This window comes from Coenobita brevimanus, chromosome 107 (genome assembly GCF_032717465.1).
Source record: "Coenobita brevimanus isolate Jiangsu-jjx chromosome 107, ASM3271746v2, whole genome shotgun sequence".
Lineage (NCBI taxonomy): Eukaryota > Metazoa > Arthropoda > Malacostraca > Decapoda > Coenobitidae > Coenobita > Coenobita brevimanus.
Window position 1 is genome coordinate 24,928,599 of NC_137060.1, and position 22,500 is coordinate 24,951,098.

General features: G+C 43.7%; 1 protein-coding gene across 1 annotated transcript in view; it reads left to right on the plus strand.

The window, feature by feature from the left end:
- Positions 1-22,500, plus strand: part of LOC145416740 (uncharacterized) — a 145,676-nt gene that overhangs the window by 105,100 nt on the left and 18,076 nt on the right. Inside the window, exons 3-13 of the mRNA XM_080285666.1 lie at positions 5,921-6,126; positions 7,093-7,203; positions 11,734-11,937; positions 13,491-13,642; positions 14,680-14,824; positions 15,903-16,033; positions 16,640-16,799; positions 16,935-17,043; positions 18,686-18,873; positions 20,478-20,813; positions 22,238-22,334. Of these exons, the coding sequence (XP_080141792.1) occupies positions 5,921-6,126; positions 7,093-7,203; positions 11,734-11,937; positions 13,491-13,642; positions 14,680-14,824; positions 15,903-16,033; positions 16,640-16,799; positions 16,935-17,043; positions 18,686-18,873; positions 20,478-20,813; positions 22,238-22,334 (1,839 nt within the window). The remainder of the gene's footprint in view (positions 1-5,920; positions 6,127-7,092; positions 7,204-11,733; positions 11,938-13,490; positions 13,643-14,679; positions 14,825-15,902; positions 16,034-16,639; positions 16,800-16,934; positions 17,044-18,685; positions 18,874-20,477; positions 20,814-22,237; positions 22,335-22,500) is intronic.

The window sequence follows — 22,500 nt, forward strand, 5'->3', positions numbered from 1 at the left end:
TGTGTGTGTGTGTGTGTGTGTGTGTGTGTGTGTGTGTACGTGTGTGTGTTTATCCTTCCATATTTCTTCTTCCTCCAAACGTCATAAGGTATCATACTTTCTCATATTCTTTCGCCGAGTGCCTCATACTGCCGCTACATAAATATATTCCACGTAACTCCACACCTTTCAGTCTTCCTCTAACGTTAAAAGAGCATCTATTTTTATCATACTTTATCGCTGTGTGGTTCATACTAGGATCACCTAACAATATCCTACTAACTAAATATTTCTCATACCTCATCTTTCCCAAACTCTTTCGTTGTGTGATAAATACTGCTCACATAATATTACATTTAACTCCCCATTTCCCATCCCTCATCTTTCCACTACTCTTTCGCATCACCTAAGAACATTCCTCGTACCTTCATATTTCTCATTCCTCACCTTTCTCATAATTTTTCGTTGTGTGGTTCATACTGCTCACCTAAAAAATAAATAAAATGAAAAATAAATTCATAACCTTTCATCGCCACAGCCGGAAGAGCAGTGCCGGCGAACTATTAATGGTGATATAACATTCCGAGGCTGCGAGTTCGAATCCCGGCTGCTGCATTTTTTAAACAGTATCTGTCTACCTATCTACTGCCAGACGCCTTAATCCCGTAAAGGGTGGCCACAAACAAATCGCCTCCATGTCGCCCTGTCCCCCGCCATTTCACTGCCCTGCACCCAGCTCACACACCCCTCTCTCATATACAGTATGCTGATTTATAACGCACTAAATCTTACGGGAAAAAATCGCTCTTGTGTTTTGTTATCGTACCGGCTTATTTTATTTTTATTTTGTACCTTGTGTCCTGATTTTTAAGTATTTTTTTTAGAATGATTATGACAGAATAGATAGGCAAGGTATGTGGAAGCTATTAAGAATATATGGAGTGGAGGGGAAATTGTTGAGTGCTGTGAAGAGTATGTACGAGGGAGCTAGGGCTACGCTGCGAGTGAATGGTGAGCTGAGTGAGTTCTTTGATCTCAATGTGGGACTGAAACAGGGGTGTGTAATGTCTCCATGGCTGTTTAATTTATACATGGATGGGGTTGTAAAGGAGGTACAAGGAAGGGCAGTGGATGTGGGGGTGGCCTTAATGAATGAGGGTGAGATTTGGAAGCTTCCGGTGTTGCTGTTTGCTGATGATACAGTATTGTTGAGTGAAGATGAATGGGAGTTGCAAGGTTTGGTGAATGAATTTGGGACAGTGTGTAGGAGGAGGAAGCTGAAAGTTAATGTAAACAAAAGTAAAGTTATGGTGTTTGAGAGGAATGAAGTCACAGAGTGTGCAGTGAGGTTGGATGGTGAGGATATGGAGAATGTGAGTGCATTCAAGTACTTGGGTAGTGTGATGAGTAAGGATGGAACTTTGGGGGATGAAGTACGTGAAAGGGTACAGCAGGGAAGGAAGGTTGTTGGCACACTGAAAGCAGTGATGAGAAATAGGGAGGTGAGTATGGAAGTTAAGAAGTCACTGCATGATGGTATTGTGATCCCTACCCTGACGTATGGAAGCGAGGCGTGGACCTTGCAAGAGGGGAACAAGTCAAGAGTGAGAGCAGTGGAAATGAGTTACTTGAGAGGAGCATGTGGAGTAACGTGGAGGGACAGGTTGACGAATGAAGAAGTGAAGGAACGTTGTGGGGTAGATGTGGATGTGGTTGAAAAGATTAGGAGAAATACACTGAGGTGGTTTGGACATGTGGAGAGAATGGAGAATGAAAGACTGACTAAAAGGGTGTATGTAGGTGAGGTGGAGGGAGAGAGAGGGAGGGGTAGACCGAGGATGAGGTGGAGGGATGGAGTTGAGAGGTATATGAGGGAGGGGGGTGAGTTGGGGGGAGGGGAGTCAAATGGTGGGTGATAGAGTGACTTGGAGGCGTTTTGTCTGCGGCCACCCTTTGCGGGATTAGGGCGTCGGGCTATATAGATAGATTATTATAACTGTATTTCTAACAAGGCCATTATAAAGACGTCTTATTTTCATTCTTGCTCCTTCCAAAAAAAATTAATCAGCTCAGGGGAGACTTTTTAAACATTTAGGGTGGGATTTATATATTTAAAGGTAGGATTTACATATAGGGGTGGGATTTAAACATTTAGGGGGTGGGATTTAAACATTTAGGGGCGTGATTTAAATATTTAGGGGCTGGGATATAAACATTTAGGGGGTGGGATTTAAACATTTAGAGAGAGGGATTTAAATATTTAGGGGTGGGATTCAAATATTTAGGGATGGAATTTAAACATTTAGGGGCGGCATCAAGTCGTCATTAACCCTTTCACGACAAGTTATCCTCCAAACGGTCTTACGTTGTGATCTCCCACTACGTACGTGAAATAAGCGGCAAAATGACGAAAATCTGGGTCAAGTTAGATTGAATGAACTATAGCAAGAGAGAGAGAGAGAGAGAGAGAGAGAGAGAGAGAGAGATCCGGGTGCTTCAAAGGCAAATTTCCTCCCATTATTTATTATTAACTTCTTCAACTGTTATCGCCTTAGTTAAGAGATAAGATTAACAGCTGACGACATGTGTTAAGGGTCGGTGATAGCTGCCTGGCCCTCCGTGTTATCAGACCCGCGTTATCTTGTTATCTCCGTCGCGTCGGTGTATTACAAGACTTAAGAGATTAGGCGTCAATGAGGTCACTTGTTCCCTGGCTTTGTGATCTTCTTGACTTGAGTGTGTGATTGAACTGTCTTTGTTCTTGTCTGTGTTTATGCTTTGATTTTGTCCTTTTATGTAATGTTTTTATTTTTTGTGGTTGCACACAGACACACACACACATACACATGCTAACACAAACACATACGTGCACATACAGAACAAATATGAGGAACGATACATTGACAAATATAAGTACACACACAAGAAAAAAGTCATATAAGGCAGCAAAGTACACACACATACACACATACAAGGACAGAACACACACACACACACACACACACACACACACACACACACACACTACAAAGTTTAAATGGCACAGTGACCAAACTCCGGTACTCTGGTATTTAAATCTACAGACACGTAATTCCTGACACCGCATCCTGTAAGGGGCGGGTGCAGAAAAAAAGAAAGAAAGAAAAAAGACCTCCAAGCAGATCTGCCCCTACTCAGCAACGACCCCTCCTCTCTCTCAACAGCTATCTACTCTTTCTCAACTCTATCACCCTTCCCTCTCATATCGACCCCCCCCCTTCCCCCTCTCTCTAAACACATTCCTTCTCATTTGCCACCCTTCCCTCTCATATCCACCTCTCTCTCTCTCTCTCTCTCTCTCTCTCTCTCTCTCTCACACACCTACAGCACAGCCCTAATTCATCACCGCCGACTACCTGGCTAAAAATATCCGCCATTTCTGATTAAATCTGATTTAAAGCTAAAGTTTCATTAATATTAGAGAAAAAGTGGTGAATGTTTCTGTGCTCTCTCTCTCTCTCTCTCTCTCTCTGGCACCATTACCATTTCTCTCTCCCCTAACTTCCCCCTCACTCTTTTTGTCTTCCAGCTCCGCCATTACCATTTCTGTCTTCCCTTACTTCCCCCCCCCCTCTCTCTCTCTCCTGAAGCACCTCTAGTTCTATCACACACGTGTCATAAGTTTCCCTTTAGGTAAGTGCTTCTCTCTCTCTCTCTCTCTCTCTCTCTCTCTCTCTCTCTCTCTCTCTCTCTCTCATTTTTAGTATTATTATAATTACAGTATAATTATTATTATTATTTTTAGAAGTGGTAGCCTAAAATATTACCAGCAGTAGAAGTAACAGTAGTAGTAGCACTAGTAGTAGTAACAGTAGGATAATAGTAGTAATAGTAGCAACAGCAGTGGCAGCAGTGGTAATAGTAGTAACAGTAGGAGTAGTAGTAGTAGTAGTAGTAGTAACAGCCAGAACAGTAATATCTATCACAACAGCATCCACACACCAACAAAACCACCAGCCTCTTAAGGACCATTTTTCCCTCCTCCGCCTTCCGCCCAGACCTGCCATTACCTCAACAGCGCTAAACCACACCAATTAAACCATCCCCCCCCCTTCTCTCTCTCTCTCTCTCTTTCTCTCTCTCTCTCTCTCTCCCAGGGCAACGCAATTACCCTGATGAACGTGGCATTTTTTTCAATTTATTTTTTTATTATTATTATTATTTTTTTTTTCTTCGATGAAGTATGCAGATATGATTACCGTGTCTTCTTCTCGTTAGCTGACACCTTCGCTAACCTCACCTGTTTTTTTCATGTTTTTTTAATTGAGCTTAGTCCTGATTTTTTTTTTACGTGTGTGTGTGTGTGTGTGTGTGTGTGTGTGTGTGTGTGTGTGTGTGTGTGTGTGTGTGTGTGTGTATGTTTGTGTGTGTGTGTGTGTTTTATTCATCATTATCAACGCTAATACTGTCTTTTCAAAATTTACGCATGCTAACTTTTTTCCTCTCTCTCTCTCTCTCTCTCCCCTTTCTATTCTCTTCCTCGTATCTCTCACTCTCCTTCATATCCTGCCCGATCCAGCTCTCTTCCTCTCTCTTTATCCAGCCAGTTAACTCTCTCTCTCTAATTTTCCTTCCTCTCCCTCTCTCTCCCCCTCCCTATAACTTTTTTTTCTCACTCTCTGTCCCTCCTATTTGCTCTCTCTCTCTCTCTTCTCTCTCTCTCTCTGTCTCTGTCTCTGTCTCTCTCTCACACACACACACACATTCTCACTGCCTCCCATTTTCACACAATAGCTCTCATTCCTTTCTTCTCTCTCTCTCTCTCTCTCTCTCTCTCTCTCTCTCTCTCTCTCTCTCTCACATTTTCTTCGTCATCTCCTCTCCCCTTCTCACCCTGCACACTTCACTACCTCCATCAAACGAATGTCACACCTTTGCCTTTAGCTCTCTCTCCCTCTCTCTCTTACTCTCTCCCTCTCTCCCTTCCCCTTTCTCGCTCTTACGCCCCTTCTTGCTTTCTTTCTCCTCTCTCTCTCAGATTTCCTACCACTCCTCCCTTTGACTGACTGACTGAATCTCTCACACTCTTTTTCCCTTTATTCCCCTCTCTCTCTCTCTCTCTCTCTCTCTCTCTCTCTCTCTCTCTCTCTCTCAAACTTCAGTAATTATATATTAAATTTTACTATTAATGATGAAACTGAACCATCTTGAAAGGTATTATATTGGCCTATATTAAATCTCTCTCTCTCTCTCTCTCTCTCTCTCTCTCTCTCTCAACAACTTTCTGCAACCAAAGCCAGACTCCCCACCCACTCTCTCTCAATCTGTCACTCACTCACTTTCTCACTTTTCTGACAGCAACCATTTATCTCCTCCCCGTCGCTCTCTGCCTCTCATTCATTCACTATTTCTCACTCCCTTTCACTCAGTCTTTCGCTCTGACCGGATCTTTCTGTAATACACCAGATATATTTATCTCTCTCTCTCTCTCTCTCTCTCTCTAACTGTTCATAGCTATATCCAACCACCTCTCACCTTCACATCATTACCTCCGCCATGGAGCTTATGTTTTACCCCGCGTTGGTGTGTTTCTGTCTGTCTGTCTGTCAGCAGGATTACTGAAAGTTATGACCGGATTTTGATGAAATTTTGTGGAAGGGTGGGCCATGGGTCAAGGAAGAAATTGTTAAATTTTGGGCCGGATCCGGTTCCGGAGTATCCCGCACAATATCTTCAAAAGTTCTCAGTAAATTTCAATATAATTTTGTGGAAAGGTGGGCGATGCACCAAGAAAGAACTGATTATATTTGGGGTCGGATCCGGATCCACTTTAATGGCAATGGCATTGGTGGAGGTATGAGCTCTTTGAGAGCTTTCTAGTTTATTTCTCATATCTCCGCTCCCACTCTACAACTGTCTCTAACATACTAACACACTTTCTCCCTCTCTCTCCCTCTCACAGCATCGACGGTCGCAACGGATCCATCAAGAAGGCCTCCCATTGGTCGGACGCCTCGCTCAACAACCGGGCCTACTTCGACCTCACTTCACATGCCACCGGTCTGGTACTACGCACCCTGAATGAGTCCGACCACGCCGAGTACAGGTGCAGGGTGGATTTTATGGCGTCACCCACGAGGAATCTTAGAGTGCAGCTGAATGTTGTAGGTAAGTGTGGGGGAGGGAGACAGATAGACAGATAGATAGACAGATAAGTAGACAGACTGATAGACTGACAAATATCCACAGACAGATAAGTAAACAGACAGACAGACAGATAAAAAGAAACGACAGACAGGCAGACAGATTGGCAGAAAGACAGACTTACAAATATAGATGGACAGAGAGACAGACGGAGTGACAGACTGAAAGACAGATGGACAGAGATAAGAACAAACAGACGGAGGAGACAGAAGAAATGGGTGATGCAGGTAAAAATGCAACTCAGAAGCAACACAAGCAAACCAGGTGAGAGAGAGAGAGAGAGAGAGAGAGAGAGAGAGAGAGAGAGATCCAGACAGAGAGCTATCAATCCAATCTTGCAAGTCCCCAGGTATGAAAAGATCAGAGAGAGAGAGAGAGAGAGAGAGAGAGAGAGAGTGTGTGTGTGTGTGTGTGTGTGTGTGTGTGTGTGTGTGTGTGTGTGTGTGTGTGTGTGTGTGTGTGTGTGTGTGTGTCCGGGGTGATAAATGAGCGAGTGTAAAGCAAGTAAGTGTGAGAAGATTGCTTGGTCAAGAGTGATGGATGGCGGTAAATGAGAGAGAGAGAGAGAGAGAGAGAGAGAGAGAGAGAGAGAGAGAGAGAGAGAGAGAGAGAGATTCAGCTTTACACACCCAACATTAGCTAGCACAATAACATCTATGCCTAAGAAATACTATAACCTATAAGAAATATGAATAAGAAATAATAAGACAAGGTTAATTATAATCTTCAATATCCTTAGAATCCAACAGAGTATTATTTAACCTTTTTATATATACTTAAAATAACAGAGAAAAATTTTGATATACTGACAAAAAAAAAGCCTATCAGTTCAATATTTTTTTTTCTATTATTCTTATCCAGGCCAGACGGTTTTTGATTCATCCCTAACCCCCTGCTTTCTCTCTCTCTGGCTCTCTCCCCACCCTCCAGTTCCCCCGAATCGCATCCGGATCCTAAATGAGGAGGGACTTGAGGTGAGCGGCGTCATTGGCCCCTATCCGGTCGGGTCATCCTTAACGTTGGAGTGTCAGGTGCATGATGGTAAGTAGCTCTCTCTCTCTCTCTCTCTCTCTCTCTCTCGCGCACACACACACACACACACACACACACACACACACACACACACACACGTCAAGAAGGCCTCTCTCTCACTCCCCCCCCCGTCTGTCTCACACACACACACACACACTGAGATGAAAATAAACCTAGACCTGAAGATTTTGCAAGTAATTTGTTACTATGAGAGGTCATATTTAAGTAAATAATAGTGGCGGTGGTGGTGATAGTAGCAGTAGCAGTAGTAGTAATAGTAATATAATAATAATAATAATAATAATAATAATTATAATAATAATAACAACAACATTCTAATAATAATAATAATAAAAACAATACTAACACTAATAACAATAACAACAACAACAATAATAATAATAACAATAACAACAACAACAATACTAACACTAATAATAATAATAATAATAATAATAATAAAATCAAACTCAAAATAAAATCACGCCACATATGATTAAAACCAAAGGTACATTCAGACATTCACTGCTCATTATAATTCAGAAATGCGCTTCGAAAATCCTGCTCTTTTTCCCGCCAAATATTGGTACTGTAAATGTGGCAGAAAATGGGGGACCAGTTTAATGGGAAACTGTAGATATTTAATGGTCTATTTTTGTGTCATTCATTGTGCAGTTGTGAAAAAGAATGCAAGACAGATAGATAGATATATAGATAGAAAGATAGATAATGAGAGAGAGAGAGAGAGAGAGAGAGAGAGAGACTAAACAAATAAAAGTAATGAGAAAATCATTTACGAAGGAAGGAAGGAAGAATAAAGGAAGGAACAAGGAAAGAAAGAAGGAAGTAAGGAAGGAAGGAAAGGAGAAGAAAGAAAGAAAGAAAGGAAGGAAGGAAAGAAGGAAGGGAGAAGAAAAGAAGGAAGGAAGATGAAAGGAAGGAAGGGAGAAGGAAAGAAGGAAGCGAGAAGAAAGGAAGGAACAAGGGAATAAGGAAGGAAAGAATGAAGAAACAGTAGCAAATATAGAAAGACGAGGAGAAAAACAGGAACTACAAAATGAAGGGAAGACGGGAAGGGAATAGGACAAAAAGGATGAAAACATAATATGAAAAGAAGAGGAAAATTAAGTGAGAGGCAAGAGGAGGAAGAAAAAGAAGACAAAAGAAGGAAAAACCCAAGGCAGAATTAAAAGAGGAGGGAGGTAAAGGAGAGGAGTGAAAATAAAACAGATAATGAAAGGAGAAGGGAGAGCGTGAGAGAATAAAGGAAGAGGAAAAAGTCTAAGAAAAATACAGGAAAAAATGAAGGAAATAAGAAGGAAAAAAAGACACTGAAATAAGGAAGGAGGAAAGGAGACAACATGAGAAATAAAACAAAATAAAGAACGAAAGGAGAGAGAGAGAGAGAGAGAGAGAGAGAGAGAGAGAGAGAGAGAGAGAGAGAGAGAGAGATAATGAAGAGAGGAAGAGAGAAGTAAGAGAAGAATACGAGCGAAGAAGAAACACTGGAGGAGGGAAGAGAAGGGAAAAAACAAGAATAAGATGACATGAAGGAAGGAACTAATGAAGGAAGAAGACAAGAAAGGAGGAGGAAAGTGAGGGAAAAGAACACAACTTTGCTCATATATTCTCTCTCTCTCTCTGTATCTATCTATCTATCTATCTATCTGCCCGAAAACTCCTATAATGCTTCATGTTCTATAATTATATATATTTTTCCATTAATATTAAGGTTGTGATTTGTGTGGTTTGTAAGTCTATGTAACTCTCTCTCTCTCTCTCTCTCTTCTAATTAACTTCCCGTCAATCTCACTCACTTTCCTTCCCTATATATCACACTTTCTTGATTCTCTCTCTCTCTCTTATTCTTTCTCTCGATCTGTGTCTGTGTGTCTATCAAATTCACTCTAATCTCTCTCTCCCCCTCTCAGTGAAGATGGAACTGCCTGCCTCTTACACTTGGAAAATTAAGAAAGAATGGAAAACAAATGAAATGCCATACTCTCTCTCTCTTTCTCTCTCTCCCTCTCTCTCTCTTTCTCTCTCTCTAATCAGGCAACAAATGTAACATAATTATTGCCATTAACTTCTCCCCTCTCAAACTTCCGAGTGAAGTAGGGTGGTAGGTAGGTAAGCACGTAAGTAGATTAGTAGCTCGCTTGGTAGGTAGGAAGGTATTTAGAAGGCAAACAGGTAGGTAGGCAGGAAGGTCAGTAGGTATGAAGGCAGCAGTAAGTAGGTGGGTAGATATGAAGGCAATAGTAAGTAGGTAGGCAGACAAAGGTAAGCTGGTTGCAAGGTAGATAGGAAAGGTATGTAGGTAGGAAAATAAAGTTAAGTAGGCAAGTATGATGTTAAAGTGGTAGGTAGGTAGAAAGAGACTGTAAGTTGGCACAAGTCTGGCTTTGAACCATGGCAACTCTCTCTCTCTCTCTCTCATTTCCTCCTGTCCCCTCCTTGTCATCGCTCCTCTCTTCTCTTTCTCATATTTCTCCTTCCACATCCTCTCTCACTCGACGACACCCTCTCTCTCTCTCTTTCACACACACACATACACACACACACACACACACACACACACACACACACACATTCAAGAAAGGAAATAGACAAAATCCACTCAACTACCGACCAGTATCACTGACCAGTGTTGTAAGCAAGGTATTAGAAAAACTTATAAGAAAAGCTTGGGTAAATCATCTAGAAGAACACAGTATGATAACAGAAAGACAGTTTGGTTTCAGAAAAGGAAAATCATGTGTTACTAATCTGTTGAGCTACTATGACAGAGTAACAAACACAATACAGGAAAGGGAAGGATGGGTGGACAGTATCTATTTAGATTTCAAGAAAGCTTTTGACACAGTACCACACCAAAGACTTTTATGGAAACTGTACCATCAAGGAGGAATTCGAGGCAAACTGTTTTGCTGGATGCAAGACTTTCTCATAAAAAGAGAAATGAGGACAGTACTAAGAGGAAACTACTCATCATGGAAAGAAGTGACTAGTGGAGTACCACAGGGTTCAGTGCTGGCACCAATCATGTTTTTAGTGTATATAAATGATATAAACAGTAACACTGGAAATGAGAGCTATCTGAATATGTTTGCAGATGATGCAAAAATACAAAGGAGAATTACTAACACAGACTCTTGCAAAGAGCTACAAGAAGAATTAAATAAACTTCATGAATGGAGTAGCACATGGCAAATGGAATTCAATGTGGACAAGTGTCATGTAATCAAGTTTGGTAAAAGTGGAAAAAGATCTGATTGGGATTATAAGTTAGGAAATAAAACCCTATACACATCAGAAAGAGAGAAAGACCTAGGTGTGATTATCAATAACAGACTATCTCCGGCTGACCACATCAGCGAGAAGGTACGGAACATGTATACACTGCTTGCAAATATGAGAATAGCATTCACATACATAAATGAAGACATGCTAAGAAGGATAATAACATCGTTCATTAGACCAGCCCTGGAATATGCATCAGTAGTCTGGAGTCCTCATCTCAAAAAGCACATAGACAAGATTGAAAAAGTTCAAAGGGCCGCTACAAGATGGATACCAAGCTTAAGGGATCTAAGCTACGAAGAAAGACTAAATAAACTGAATCTACCAACTTTACAGGAGAGAAGGAAAAGAGATGACATGATAATGCTATATAAGTGCATATCAGGAAAGGAGAAAATAGACATAAATGATTACTTAACATATGGAGAAGCATCAGCAAGAGGACACTGCAAAAAACTGCATAAGAAGAGAGGTGATAAAGACGTAAGGAAATTCAGTTTCCCAAACAGAGCAATTGATCAATGGAATGCACTACTGAATGAAATAGTGTGTGCCAAAACAATTCACAAATTTAAGGATATGTACGATAAATATGGTTTAAGACACGGGACAGTACGAGCTTGACTCATTCCTGTAAAGATACAATTAGGTAAGAACAATTAGGTAAGAACACACACACACACACACACACACACACACACACACACACACACACACACACACACACACACACACACACACACACACACACACACACACACACACACACACACACACACACACACACACACACTTCTCTTCCTTCCTAATCCCACTGCTTCCTTCCATCCCTCCACGTCCTCACAACTTCCCCTTTTCCCCACCCATCTCCCTCTCCCCCTACCTCCCTCACCTCGCCTAGGGATTTGAAACTAAGCGCGTGCCATCCTCTCCGAATCCCCCAGTGTTCCCAGCCTCAATTCCAACCCAGGCTTAACCCCTTACCGCCGTGTCCTCCAGGGAAAGTGTGCGTTAAGTACTTTGCATACTGATTTATTTCCAGGTGTCTGTCTCTCGGGCTATTTTCTGAGTTCTGGTGGCCTCCTTTCGTCTGTCTGTCTCTCTGTTCCTCCCTCTCTCTCTCTCTCTCTCTCTTTCTCTCTCTCTCTCACACACACACACACACAGAACCCCCCCCCCTACACACAGAAAAACTCCAAAACTCAAAATACCCCTTTATCTCGTCCCCTCTGCCAGGTCGCCCCCGTCCCAACGTCTCCTGGTTCTACGAGGAGAGCCTCTTAGACGACTCGACAGACAAGCAAGACGATGAGGTGACCAGCAACGTCCTCAAGCTTCCCACCCTCACCAGACAACACCTGTACCGCGTCCTCACCTGCCACGCCTCGAACTCTAATCTATCTGCACCTATGGCCGCTACGGTGACGCTGGATATGAGCTGTGAGTAGTGTGTGTGTGTGTGTGTGTGTGTGTGAGAGAGAGAGAGAGAGAGAGAGAGAGAGAGAGAGAGAGAGACGGGGGAGGTTTTTTTTTGGTGTGTGTGTGTGTGTGTGTGTGTGTGTGTGTGTGTGTGTGTGTGTGTGTGTGTGTGTGTGTGTGTGTGTGTGTGTGTGTGTGTGTGTGTGTGTGTGTGTGTGTGTGTGTGTGTGTGTGTGTGTGTGTGTGTATCAGTTTCCGTGTTCTCTTATTCAGTGCTTATTATTTCCTGTCACTCAATTCCATTCCCTTTCCACCCTTCTCTCTCTCTCTCTCAGCCAATAACTTTTAACCTCCTGGGACCTGTCAACAGCAATCATCACTTGGGACATGAGCTGGGAATGTCTCAGGAATTTCAATCTATCTGCCTGTGTGTCTATCTATCTATCTGTCTGTGCGCGGCTGTCTATCTGTCTGTCTTGAGCCGTACCACCGTCTTTTTTTTCTGTCACTCAGCCACGTGCAATAAACAACAAAAGGAATATCTGGGCCAGGTTGAGGTGAAAGGGGTATAGCCATCAGCAAAACTCTATTCTCATATCACAGTCGATAGAGCCTTGCATATGACGGCTCTTTGTCCCGCCTGCGTCTGTTTGCACGCTGTCTTCCTTTATTTAGCTTTCTTCTTTTCTCCTGCCCTGCCTTTGTGTTTGGTTGTCCGAATGTCTTTTTCTTCCTGTGTTATCTTTGGGTTTCTCTCTCTCTCTCTCTCTCTCGCTCTCTCTCTCTCTCTCTCTCTCTCTCTCTCCAATCACTGCCCGTCACCCTCGCCTCATTAAGTTTACCTCCCACTCTCTCCTCTCTGTCTTCCTCCATCTCTCCCGCCTTTCTCATTTCCTCCATTCCCTTCTCTTCCGTCTCTCTCTCTCTCTCTCCCTGTCTCTCTCTCTCTTTCTCTTTCCCCTCACTGATTCCCCTCCCTTTACGTTCATTTCTTTCTCATTTCCTTCTCTCATCCTCCTTTCCCAACTCTCCCTTCTCCTTCCAATTCTGCTTTCCATATCCATTCTCTCTCTCTCTCTCTCTCTCTCTCTCTCTCTCTCTCTCTCTCTCTCTCTCACCCAGCTCCAATCACCACCTGTCATCCTCACCTCATCAACCTTGACCTCGCTCAGGACCCCGCACTCATTGACGGGGTGATAATCTCGATGGAATAGCCTGTGTGTGTGTGTGTGTGTGTGTGTGTGTGTGTGTGTGTGTGTGTGTGTGTGTGTGTGTGTGTGTGTGTGTGTGTGTGTGTGTGTGTGTGTGTGTGTGTGTGTGTGTGTGTGTGTGTGTGTGTGTCGTATCCTGGGACTAAAGTTTGGCTGAGCAAGCACTGAGTTTGGTAGATTTGAGAGAGAGAGAGAGAGAGAGAGAGAGAGAGAGAGAGAGAGAGAGAGAGAGAGAGAGAGAGTTACACAGACTACAAAACTCACAAACTCCTTCTCTAGTAATTCACTTATTCTTACTATTTATACATATTAAACACCAATGTCAAATTACACCTGCCCCCATCTCACCTTCCCTCCCTGCAGTCCCGCCCCTTGACGTACGGATCCTAGGCGCCGTCAGCAGCTTGTCTGAAGGGGAGAGGTACGCCCTTGTGTGTGAGTCGTCAGGATCCCGCCCCAGCGCCTCCATCACGTGGTGGAAGGATGGAATGATTATGACGGACACCAAGAGTCAGGTCAGTAAAGGTCACGCGAGGTCAGAGTGGTAGAATTTCAAGGTAGACTGGCAGTTTTCAGATCCGGTTAATTAATTAGTCATGTTGAAAGTTCAGTTAAGTATGATGATGAAGGATACGAGGTCATGTGAGGTCAGGCGAGGTCAGGCAAGTAGAATTTAAGGTAGATTAGCAGTTTCAGGTCCGATCAGTTCATAAGAAATCATGTTAACTTTTTTTTTTATTCAATTACGTATGATACTAAAGGACAAGAGGAGTCAGGTCAATGCCAGGTCATGTGGGGTCAGGGTGAATAAGCAAGGTTTTCAGACTGATTAATTCTTGTAAAATTAATGTATAACTCGGGCTAGGTCAGGTTGGAGAAGGTCAGCTTACGTGTTACTTAGATCAGCTCATTAAGTATACTCAAGTGAGGTTAATGTGTAAGCTTAGGTCAGATTAATGTGCAAGGGTCAAGTGTGCTCCTAGCCACCATCAACACCTAGGTCAGTCGGCACGCTAAAGGTCAAATCAGGTCAAGAGAGAGCCTGGGGTCACGTTAATCAAGCACAGATGTTAAATTATGGTGATATATTAATTTTTTTTCGCAACTCTCCTTCCACTTATTTCCCCCTTCCCACACACACGCTTCCTTCCCTAACTTTTCACCCACCATCTCCCCTCCTCCTTCCCCTTCATCTTCCGCTCTCACACATTTCCTCATCTTCCTCTCACCCACCGTTCTTCTTACCCATTCTTTACTGACACTCCTTTCACCCACCTTTCACTCCTCCCCTCACTCGCTCCTTTCTCACTCCCCCATTCTTCCATCCTTCCACTTCTTCTCCATCCCTCCTTCACTCCGTCCAACCCTCCATTCCACTACTCCGTACCTCCCTTACTTCCCCCTTTTTTATCTCCGCATCTCTCTCTCTCTCTCTCTCTCTCGCACCGACTCATGTTCCTTCTCACTCCACTTCACACTAACCCCTAATGCTCCCCCTTCTCCCTTTCCCCCCCTCCCTCTCTCTAACTGCCTCCCCTTTTCTCCTCCTCAGATCTTCAACGAGGGCAACGTCAGCCGATCAACCTTGTACCTGATCCCCACCTTGGCTGACCACAACACCTACGTCTCCTGTCGGGCCAAGAATCCCATGGTGCCTACAGCCGTTATGGAGGATTCAAGGAAGCTCAGTGTCTTGTGTGAGTACCAGAACAGGACAAGGATAGGCAGGATGAGACAAGGATAGGCAGAATCGGATAAGGATGGGCAGGACTGATAAAGGAAGCTCGGTGTGTCAGAATAAGTTAAGGATAGGCAGGGTGGGGTAAGAATATGTAGGATGAGACAAGGATAGGCAGGGTGAGGTACGAATATGTAGGATGAGGCAAGGATAGGCAGGGAGAGGTAAGAATATGTAGGATGACACAAGGATAGGTAAAATAACACTAGGATATTTAGAATCGGATAAGGAAACGGTATGGCTGAAAAAAAAAAAAAAAAAAAAGCTGTCTTACGTACCGGGATATGACAAAGATAGCTAGGATGAGACAAGGATAACCAGGCTGGATTAAAAGAAGGGAAGAGTTGGATAAAGTTGGACTGAAAACAAACCAGTACGAGAAAACTAAGAGTGGGAGAAACTGGTAGCACAGTCTCTTGTGTCTATTTTTTATGCAAAGAGAAAAGAGAAAAAGATGAGAGACAGCAATACTCGTCATAATAATAAAAACAACAACAGTAAAAACAAGTGATAATAATAATAATAATAATAATAATAATAATAATAATAATAATAATAGTAGTAGTAATGAAACTTTTTGGGAACAGGACGATCATAACAGAGAAATCGCCAACGTAGAGAAAGTTTAATCATATCTATTACCAATATCTCTCTTGTCATGATTTTCTTTACACTGTCTCTAATCTTACTATCTTCACACTATCTCTAATCTTACTATCTTTACATTATCTCTAATCTTGGTATCTCAGTCTCTATCGGTCACTCCTCCCGGAAGCGTCTTTACCTTATCTGTAACTATTTCATCTCACTTATCATTTTTCTTTCACTGATTTGCTATCTTATCTCCCCAACACACACACGCACACATCCTACCTCTTATTCTCTCTCTCTCTCTCTCTCTCTCTCTCAAACACACACACACAGCTTAACTCTTCATTCTATCACACCAAAACTCATTCTACTCCCTCTCTATCCATCCCTCAATCCCTCTCATCTATCTACCTATCTCCATCCATCCATCCATCTATCTATTACAGTTCGTCCCCGGCTCTCCCTGGCTCCTGGACATAATCTGGACATGGAGGATATTAAGGAAGGAGATGATGTGTATTTCGAGTGTGGGATACAAGCTAATCCCAAGGTGTATAAGGTCCAGTGGTTCCATAATGTGAGTATACTGAGAGAGAAAGAGAGAGAGAGAGAGAGAGAGAGAGAGAGAGAGAGAGTCATTATCTACAAATTCTACACCATCAATCATGCTCATCACCACAAACATGACAACATCTGCCATCATCACGATCACCTTCATTATCCAGATCAGCAGTCATACCATCATCATCATTACCATCACCATCATCATCATTACTCCCGTGAACATAAAAACTATCCCCCACCATCACCATCATAATCATCATCACAACAATGAACCTCGACTCATTATCTCCACTACAAGACATCATCAACCTCATCACTTCCATTCTCACCATCACTGTCATCACCATCATCATCATCAATCACCACCATCATCAACTCTCCTTTCATTATCACCATCGCAATCCCCACCACTAGCACAGAATATACCCTCATTATCACCACCGCTCCATCATCATCATCAAACCCTCACATCACAATCAATACCATCATCATCAATCAATCACCACCACCACCATCAACACTCCTTTCATTATCACCATCACTATCTCCACTACTAGCACAGAATTCACCCTCTCCATCACCACATCATCAAACCCTCAAGTTCCCCCCTGCCCCCCAGGGTGAAGAACTGACCTACAACGTGTCAGCGGGGGTGATACAGAGCAACCAGTCCCTCGTGCTACAACAGGTGGTCCGCGGCTCATCAGGCCAATACACCTGCACCGCCACTAACCTGCAGGGTGTCGGCAACTCCAATGCCATACAGCTGAGCGTCAAGTGTGAGTCTATTCTAACCTCTAACTCATTCCCTGCTCTGTAACCTCTCTTTTATGAATTCTGATGCCATTTCCTGCAGTCTGTAACCTCTCCCATGCCACTGCCTGTATTCTGTGACCTACTTCTCTCTTGTACAGTCGCGCCCGTGTGTCGTGCAGGGCAGAAGGTGGTGTACGGAGGAGGGAAGCACGAACAGCTGAATATTACGTGCAGTGTCCAAGCACATCCTGAACCCACGTCTTTCAGGTGAGTAATGTAATTCTCTCTCTCTCTCTCTCTCTCTCTCTCACACACACACACACACACACACACACACACACACACACACACACACACACACACACACACACACACACACACACACACACACACACACACACACACACACACACACACACACACACACACACACACACACACGCCGCTATCTCCCCTTCCCCCTCTCCTATCTCCCCTCTCTCACTTTCCCCTCCTCATACTCAGTTGTTTATATACCAACTATTGTTTCTATTCACTCCATTATTTTCACTCTCTCTCTCTCTCTCTCTCCCTCTGTATACACCTGTCTGTCAAACTGTCTGTCCGTCTCCTATGTTTCTTTATCTGTCTCTCTTTTCCACCCATTCGTCTATCTACCTATCTAATTTATTTCTCTTTTTCTTTCTTTCTTCATCCACTCATCCAACCAACCATCCATCTATCCATGTATCTATCGATCTATCCCAACAGGTGGTCAAAATATTTCACAGGGCAAAATATTTTCTCAATCCACTTTCGGCCGTCCATTCCTGTCATCCTTTCTGCCTATACCTGTCTGTCTGTCTGCTTATACCTGTCTGTCTATCTATCTATTTATCTATCCATCCATCTATCATTCAGTCTATCTATTTATCTGTCCCTTCCACAAAATCTGGGTACAACCAAAATTCTTTCTCCTCCACCTCACTCCTTTTCCATTTCGTTCACCTCGTCTTGTCAATCACTCGCCATAGCTTTGGACCCATGTCTATCTCCTTGCCTATCTATCTATCTATCTGTCTATCTATATACTCACCAACCTACCTTACCTGTCTGTCTAAAAGGTCTCTCGTCCGTATTTGTGTCTATTTATATCTATCTTTGTTGTGTATCTATCTATGCCTGTCTGTTTATAAGGTCACTTCTCTTTCTGTCTGTCTATCTCTGTCTATCCATCTATCTTATTTGTTTATCTAGCTACATATCTATCTGTCTATCTACCTATATATCTATCTACTAACAGACGGACATTCAGCCATGCAAAACCCAAGGACGTCTTATTGTTCTTACTTTCACCTCTGTCTATCTGTCTACCCAGTCTATCTACCTGCCTATCTATCAGTCAATAAGGGTACATTCAACAACCGGAACTCAAGGACGTCCCCATTCAGAGATAAAAATAGTTCTTCCTTTCTCATCTCTATCTATGTCTATCTATCTATCTATCTGTGTCTATCTACATCTGTCAGTCAATATGGGGCCATTCAACAACCGGAATTCGTACACGTCCCCTTTCACAAGTCAAAATAGTTTTCTTATTCTCTCCTATTTGTCTATCTATCTATATCTATCTATCTATCTATCAAGAGGGGAACATTTAACAAGCGAGAACTCGAGGAAATTCCCTTTTACGGCCGAGATAGTTGTTCCTTTCCCTTCAGTCTATCTATCTATCTGTCTCTCTGTCTATTTATATATTTATCCATCCATCAATCTATCCGTCTGTCTATCTATTTATCTATCTGTCTATCTATCCATCCACCTACCTATCTATCAATCAACAGAGGACATTCAAAAGACCTGATACTTTCTCTTGTCTATCTGTTTATCTCTTGTCTATCTGTCTATCTATCCATCTATCTATCAACAGGTGGGCGTTCAACAGCTCGTCGGAAGTAGTTGACCTGCCGTCCAGTCAGTTCCGGGTGGTGGGTAAGGGCAAGAGCGAGACACATTACACCCCCCGCACACACCTGGACTACGGCTCTCTCCTCTGCTGGGCCACCAACGACGTGGGCCGGCAGCAACAGCCCTGCATCTACCACGTCGTGCATGCCGGTAAGTGCGCTGTTTGACGGGCGGTTTACAAGCAGCACCGCACCTCCCACGACACACGATGGGGAGGAAGGGGAAAGGGGACGCAACTTGGGGATTGCATCAGGTTCTGTGGCAATACTGAAATGTCGGGACTAAAGTATCGGTACTAAAATGTTGGTACTAAACTGTCGCGACTTAAATATCGGCAGTAAAATGCTGGTACTAAATTAAAAGGATTGCATAATAATAATACTAATAATACTAATAATAATAATAATAATAATAATAATAGGAATAATAAACACTCAGAGTGCGCATACCTCTTCCACCACCAACAAAATACAAGATTGTTATAATTCCTCTTTCCTGCCAGACTAATAATTCCCGGCCTCTCATGGTCATCAATAATTCTACGGTCCAAGTCTGCCCTGTTACACAATCTCAGACAGCGTGTATACGACGGCAGTGAAACTTCTAATTAATTCCTGTGTCCGCATCCAGATCCACCTCAAATCCTTTACACTTCTCCTTCACCCACTGCTCACCTGTCAACCAAATTTCACTGACATTCGATAACAACTTTCTGAGATATCTTGTGCACAGACAGACAGACAAGCAAACAAACACGAGTAAATACATAACCTCCTTCAAATATGCTGCGGAGGTAAAACAGAAAAAGTCGAAAGGTCTCACCATAGCATCTTCCGGTCCTAATAAATCGCAAACAGGAGTGAGCATAGTGATTGTGAATGTGTTTAGGATTAGTTCAGGTGGATGTGTGTGTGGTGTAGGCCATACGTGGAAGTGCTTTAAGTGTGTGTGTGTGTAAGTGGGACAGAACTAAACAATGCCTATCCACCTGGCCTAAACCAGCTATTGTGCTCTTAATGTTAGTGTGTGTGTGTGTGTGTGTGTGTGTGTGTGTGTGTGTGTGTGTGTGAGAGAGAGAGAGAGAGAGAGAGAGAGAGAGAGAGAGAGAGAGGTAACATGATTGACATTATTGTGCAATAATCACTTTAAATACAGCATACCATTCAGCATATTTTTTGCTTTTTAATACGAATTATATATTTTCTGCATATTACTCAGTCACATATCCCCCCTCTCTCTCTCTCTCTCTCTCTCTCTCTCTCTCTCTCTCTCTCTCGGCCATACCATCCCCTTTGAAGAAATTCAGTGGTCAACGTCAGCTCCACTACAGCTATCTTTCACCTCCCCCGCTCTCTTTATTTATATCTCAGCCTCTCTCTCTCTCCCTCTCTCTCTCTCTCTCTCTCTCTCAGGCATACCAGACTCCCTGAAGAACTGAAGTATGAGGTGCCTGTTTCTTCCATCCCTCTCCATCAGGTTCCTTCCATTCCTTTGCCTAACACTTTCAACCCTATCCTCCCCCATCTCTCTCTCTCTCTCTCTCTTCAACAGCCGCATCAAACCCTGTAAATAACAGCGTCGTGGTAACTGTGTCTATAATTCCTTTCTCTAACACCGCTCTCAACCCCCTCTTTATGACTCTAACCATTCTCACTTTAATCTCACTCTCTCTCATTTGCTCTCTCTCTCTCTCTCTCTCTCTCTCTCTCTCTCTCTCCTTCACTGTATCTCTAATCTCCCTTTCTCTCTCCCAGCCGTCCCAGACCCCGTAAAGAACTGCAGTGTGGCCAACGTCACCTCCAGCACGGCCTACATCACCTGCCAAGCTGGGTGGGATGGGGGACTCTCCCAAACCTTCATCCTGGCCATCACCTCGCCTTCCTCAACCTCCCACGACAACAAGGAAGCGTCACCCAGGGTCCTAGCCAACACATCTACATCTAAGAAGCCTGAATTCCTCCTGTCGGGGTTGCAACCTGGTACGGGCTACGTGGTGACCATACAAGGGGTGAATAAGAAGGGAGAAAGTCGCCCCGTCAGCATGGATATAATGACACTGAATGATATTGCCCAGAAGAGAACAAGCCCAGGTAAGGATGTGCGTGTGGATGGGTCGGAGGATTGTGTGGGTGGGTTTGGGTGGGGAGATTTTTTTTTTGTATATGTGTGGGGGGGGTTGTGTGTGTGGGTGAGGGATGTGTGGGGGAGGGTCGAAGGATTGTTTGTGTGGGTTTGGGTGGGGAGATCTTATTTTGTGTGTGTGGGGGGATGAGTTATGTGTGTGGGTGTGTGTGTGATTTTTTTTTTTGTGTGTGTGGGGGGGTGAGTTGTGTGTGGGTGTGGGTGGGGGATATGCGTGGCTGTGTGTAGGGGATATGTATAGGGTGTTTGTGTGTGGGCTGTGAGTTGGATAGATGGATGTTAGGACAGACAGTTGCTCAGGTGGGTGACCTCCTTTCCTCTTCTTCTCCCCAATCTTCCTTTCATTCATCCCTCATTCCTCCTCCCTCTCTCCTATTTTTCCAGCCTCCCATCCCATCGTACCTCCCTTCCTCTTCGCCCCCCTTCTTCCCCCCCCCCTCCGTTAAAGCAGCGCTGTTACGGACTGGTGGCGGTCACCCCTGCCACACCTTGACGGGAGGGGGAGGAGGAGGAGGAGGGGGAAAGGGAGGAAGGGGAGGGGAGGGACAGAGGCAGAACGTGAAAGTGGAGAAGAGGGAGTTGTGTGGGAAAAAAGAGGGGAGTAACGGGAGAAAGAGGGGAGGAGGTTGTGTGGGAGAAAAATAAAGAGGGGTGGAGGGAGATGGGAAGGGGGAGAGGGGGAGAGGGGAGGGGAGGAAACTGTGTGAGAAAAGAGGGGTAGAAGAGAGAGAGAGAGAGAGAGAGAGAGAGAGAGAGAGAGAGAGAGAGAGAGAGGAAGCAGGGAGGCAGTGAGCGATGTGGAGAAAGGAGTACTTGTGGGGAGGAAAGGAGGAAAAGTTGATGGGAAGGAGGGGAGAAAGTAAAGTTTAGGAGATGGGAAGGGGTGGCTGGAGTAGGCAGGACATGAACAATCCAACCCAACCCAACCCAACCCAACACAATCTACTCAGCCCAACCAACCCAACAAAATCTACTCAATCTAACCCAACCCAACCCAACCCAACACAACCGAACTCAACCTGTTCAATTCAGTCACCCATCCCAATTCAGAGTAACCTAACCTACTTCACTCGACCAAAACCAAACCAATTCCAATCAACCTAACCCAACCCAACTCAACCAAATCCAACCCAGTATAAATCACCTTTACTCAATCCAATCCAAACTAGCTTACCCCATCCTTAACTATTTTCAGCCAATCTAACCTAACTCAGCCTTACCTAAACGGTTCAAATCTAACTTTCCCCACCCTAACTTAACCTAAGCTAACCCATCTCAACCTCCCCTAAGTGAACCAAATCTAAACTACCCCTGCCTGATGACGATACAGGTGATGACAGACTTTAATCATTTATCTTCCCCATGTCCGCAGGTGTGGGCGTGCTGTCGTTAACCCCCATCGTGGGCGTGATAGTGGGCGTGGCGGTGTCAGTGGTGGTGATGGCCGTGGTGATACTGTTAGTTGTCAGGTACCGTATACACAAACATACTCGCCTGACACTGCCAGAATATATTTATTTGTAGTTTTACTTACGAAACACCACACAAACCAGAAGGAAGATATGTGACTCCCCGCACACATACTATATATTTATCTATCTATCTATCTATCTATCTATATATGCTTATGGAGGA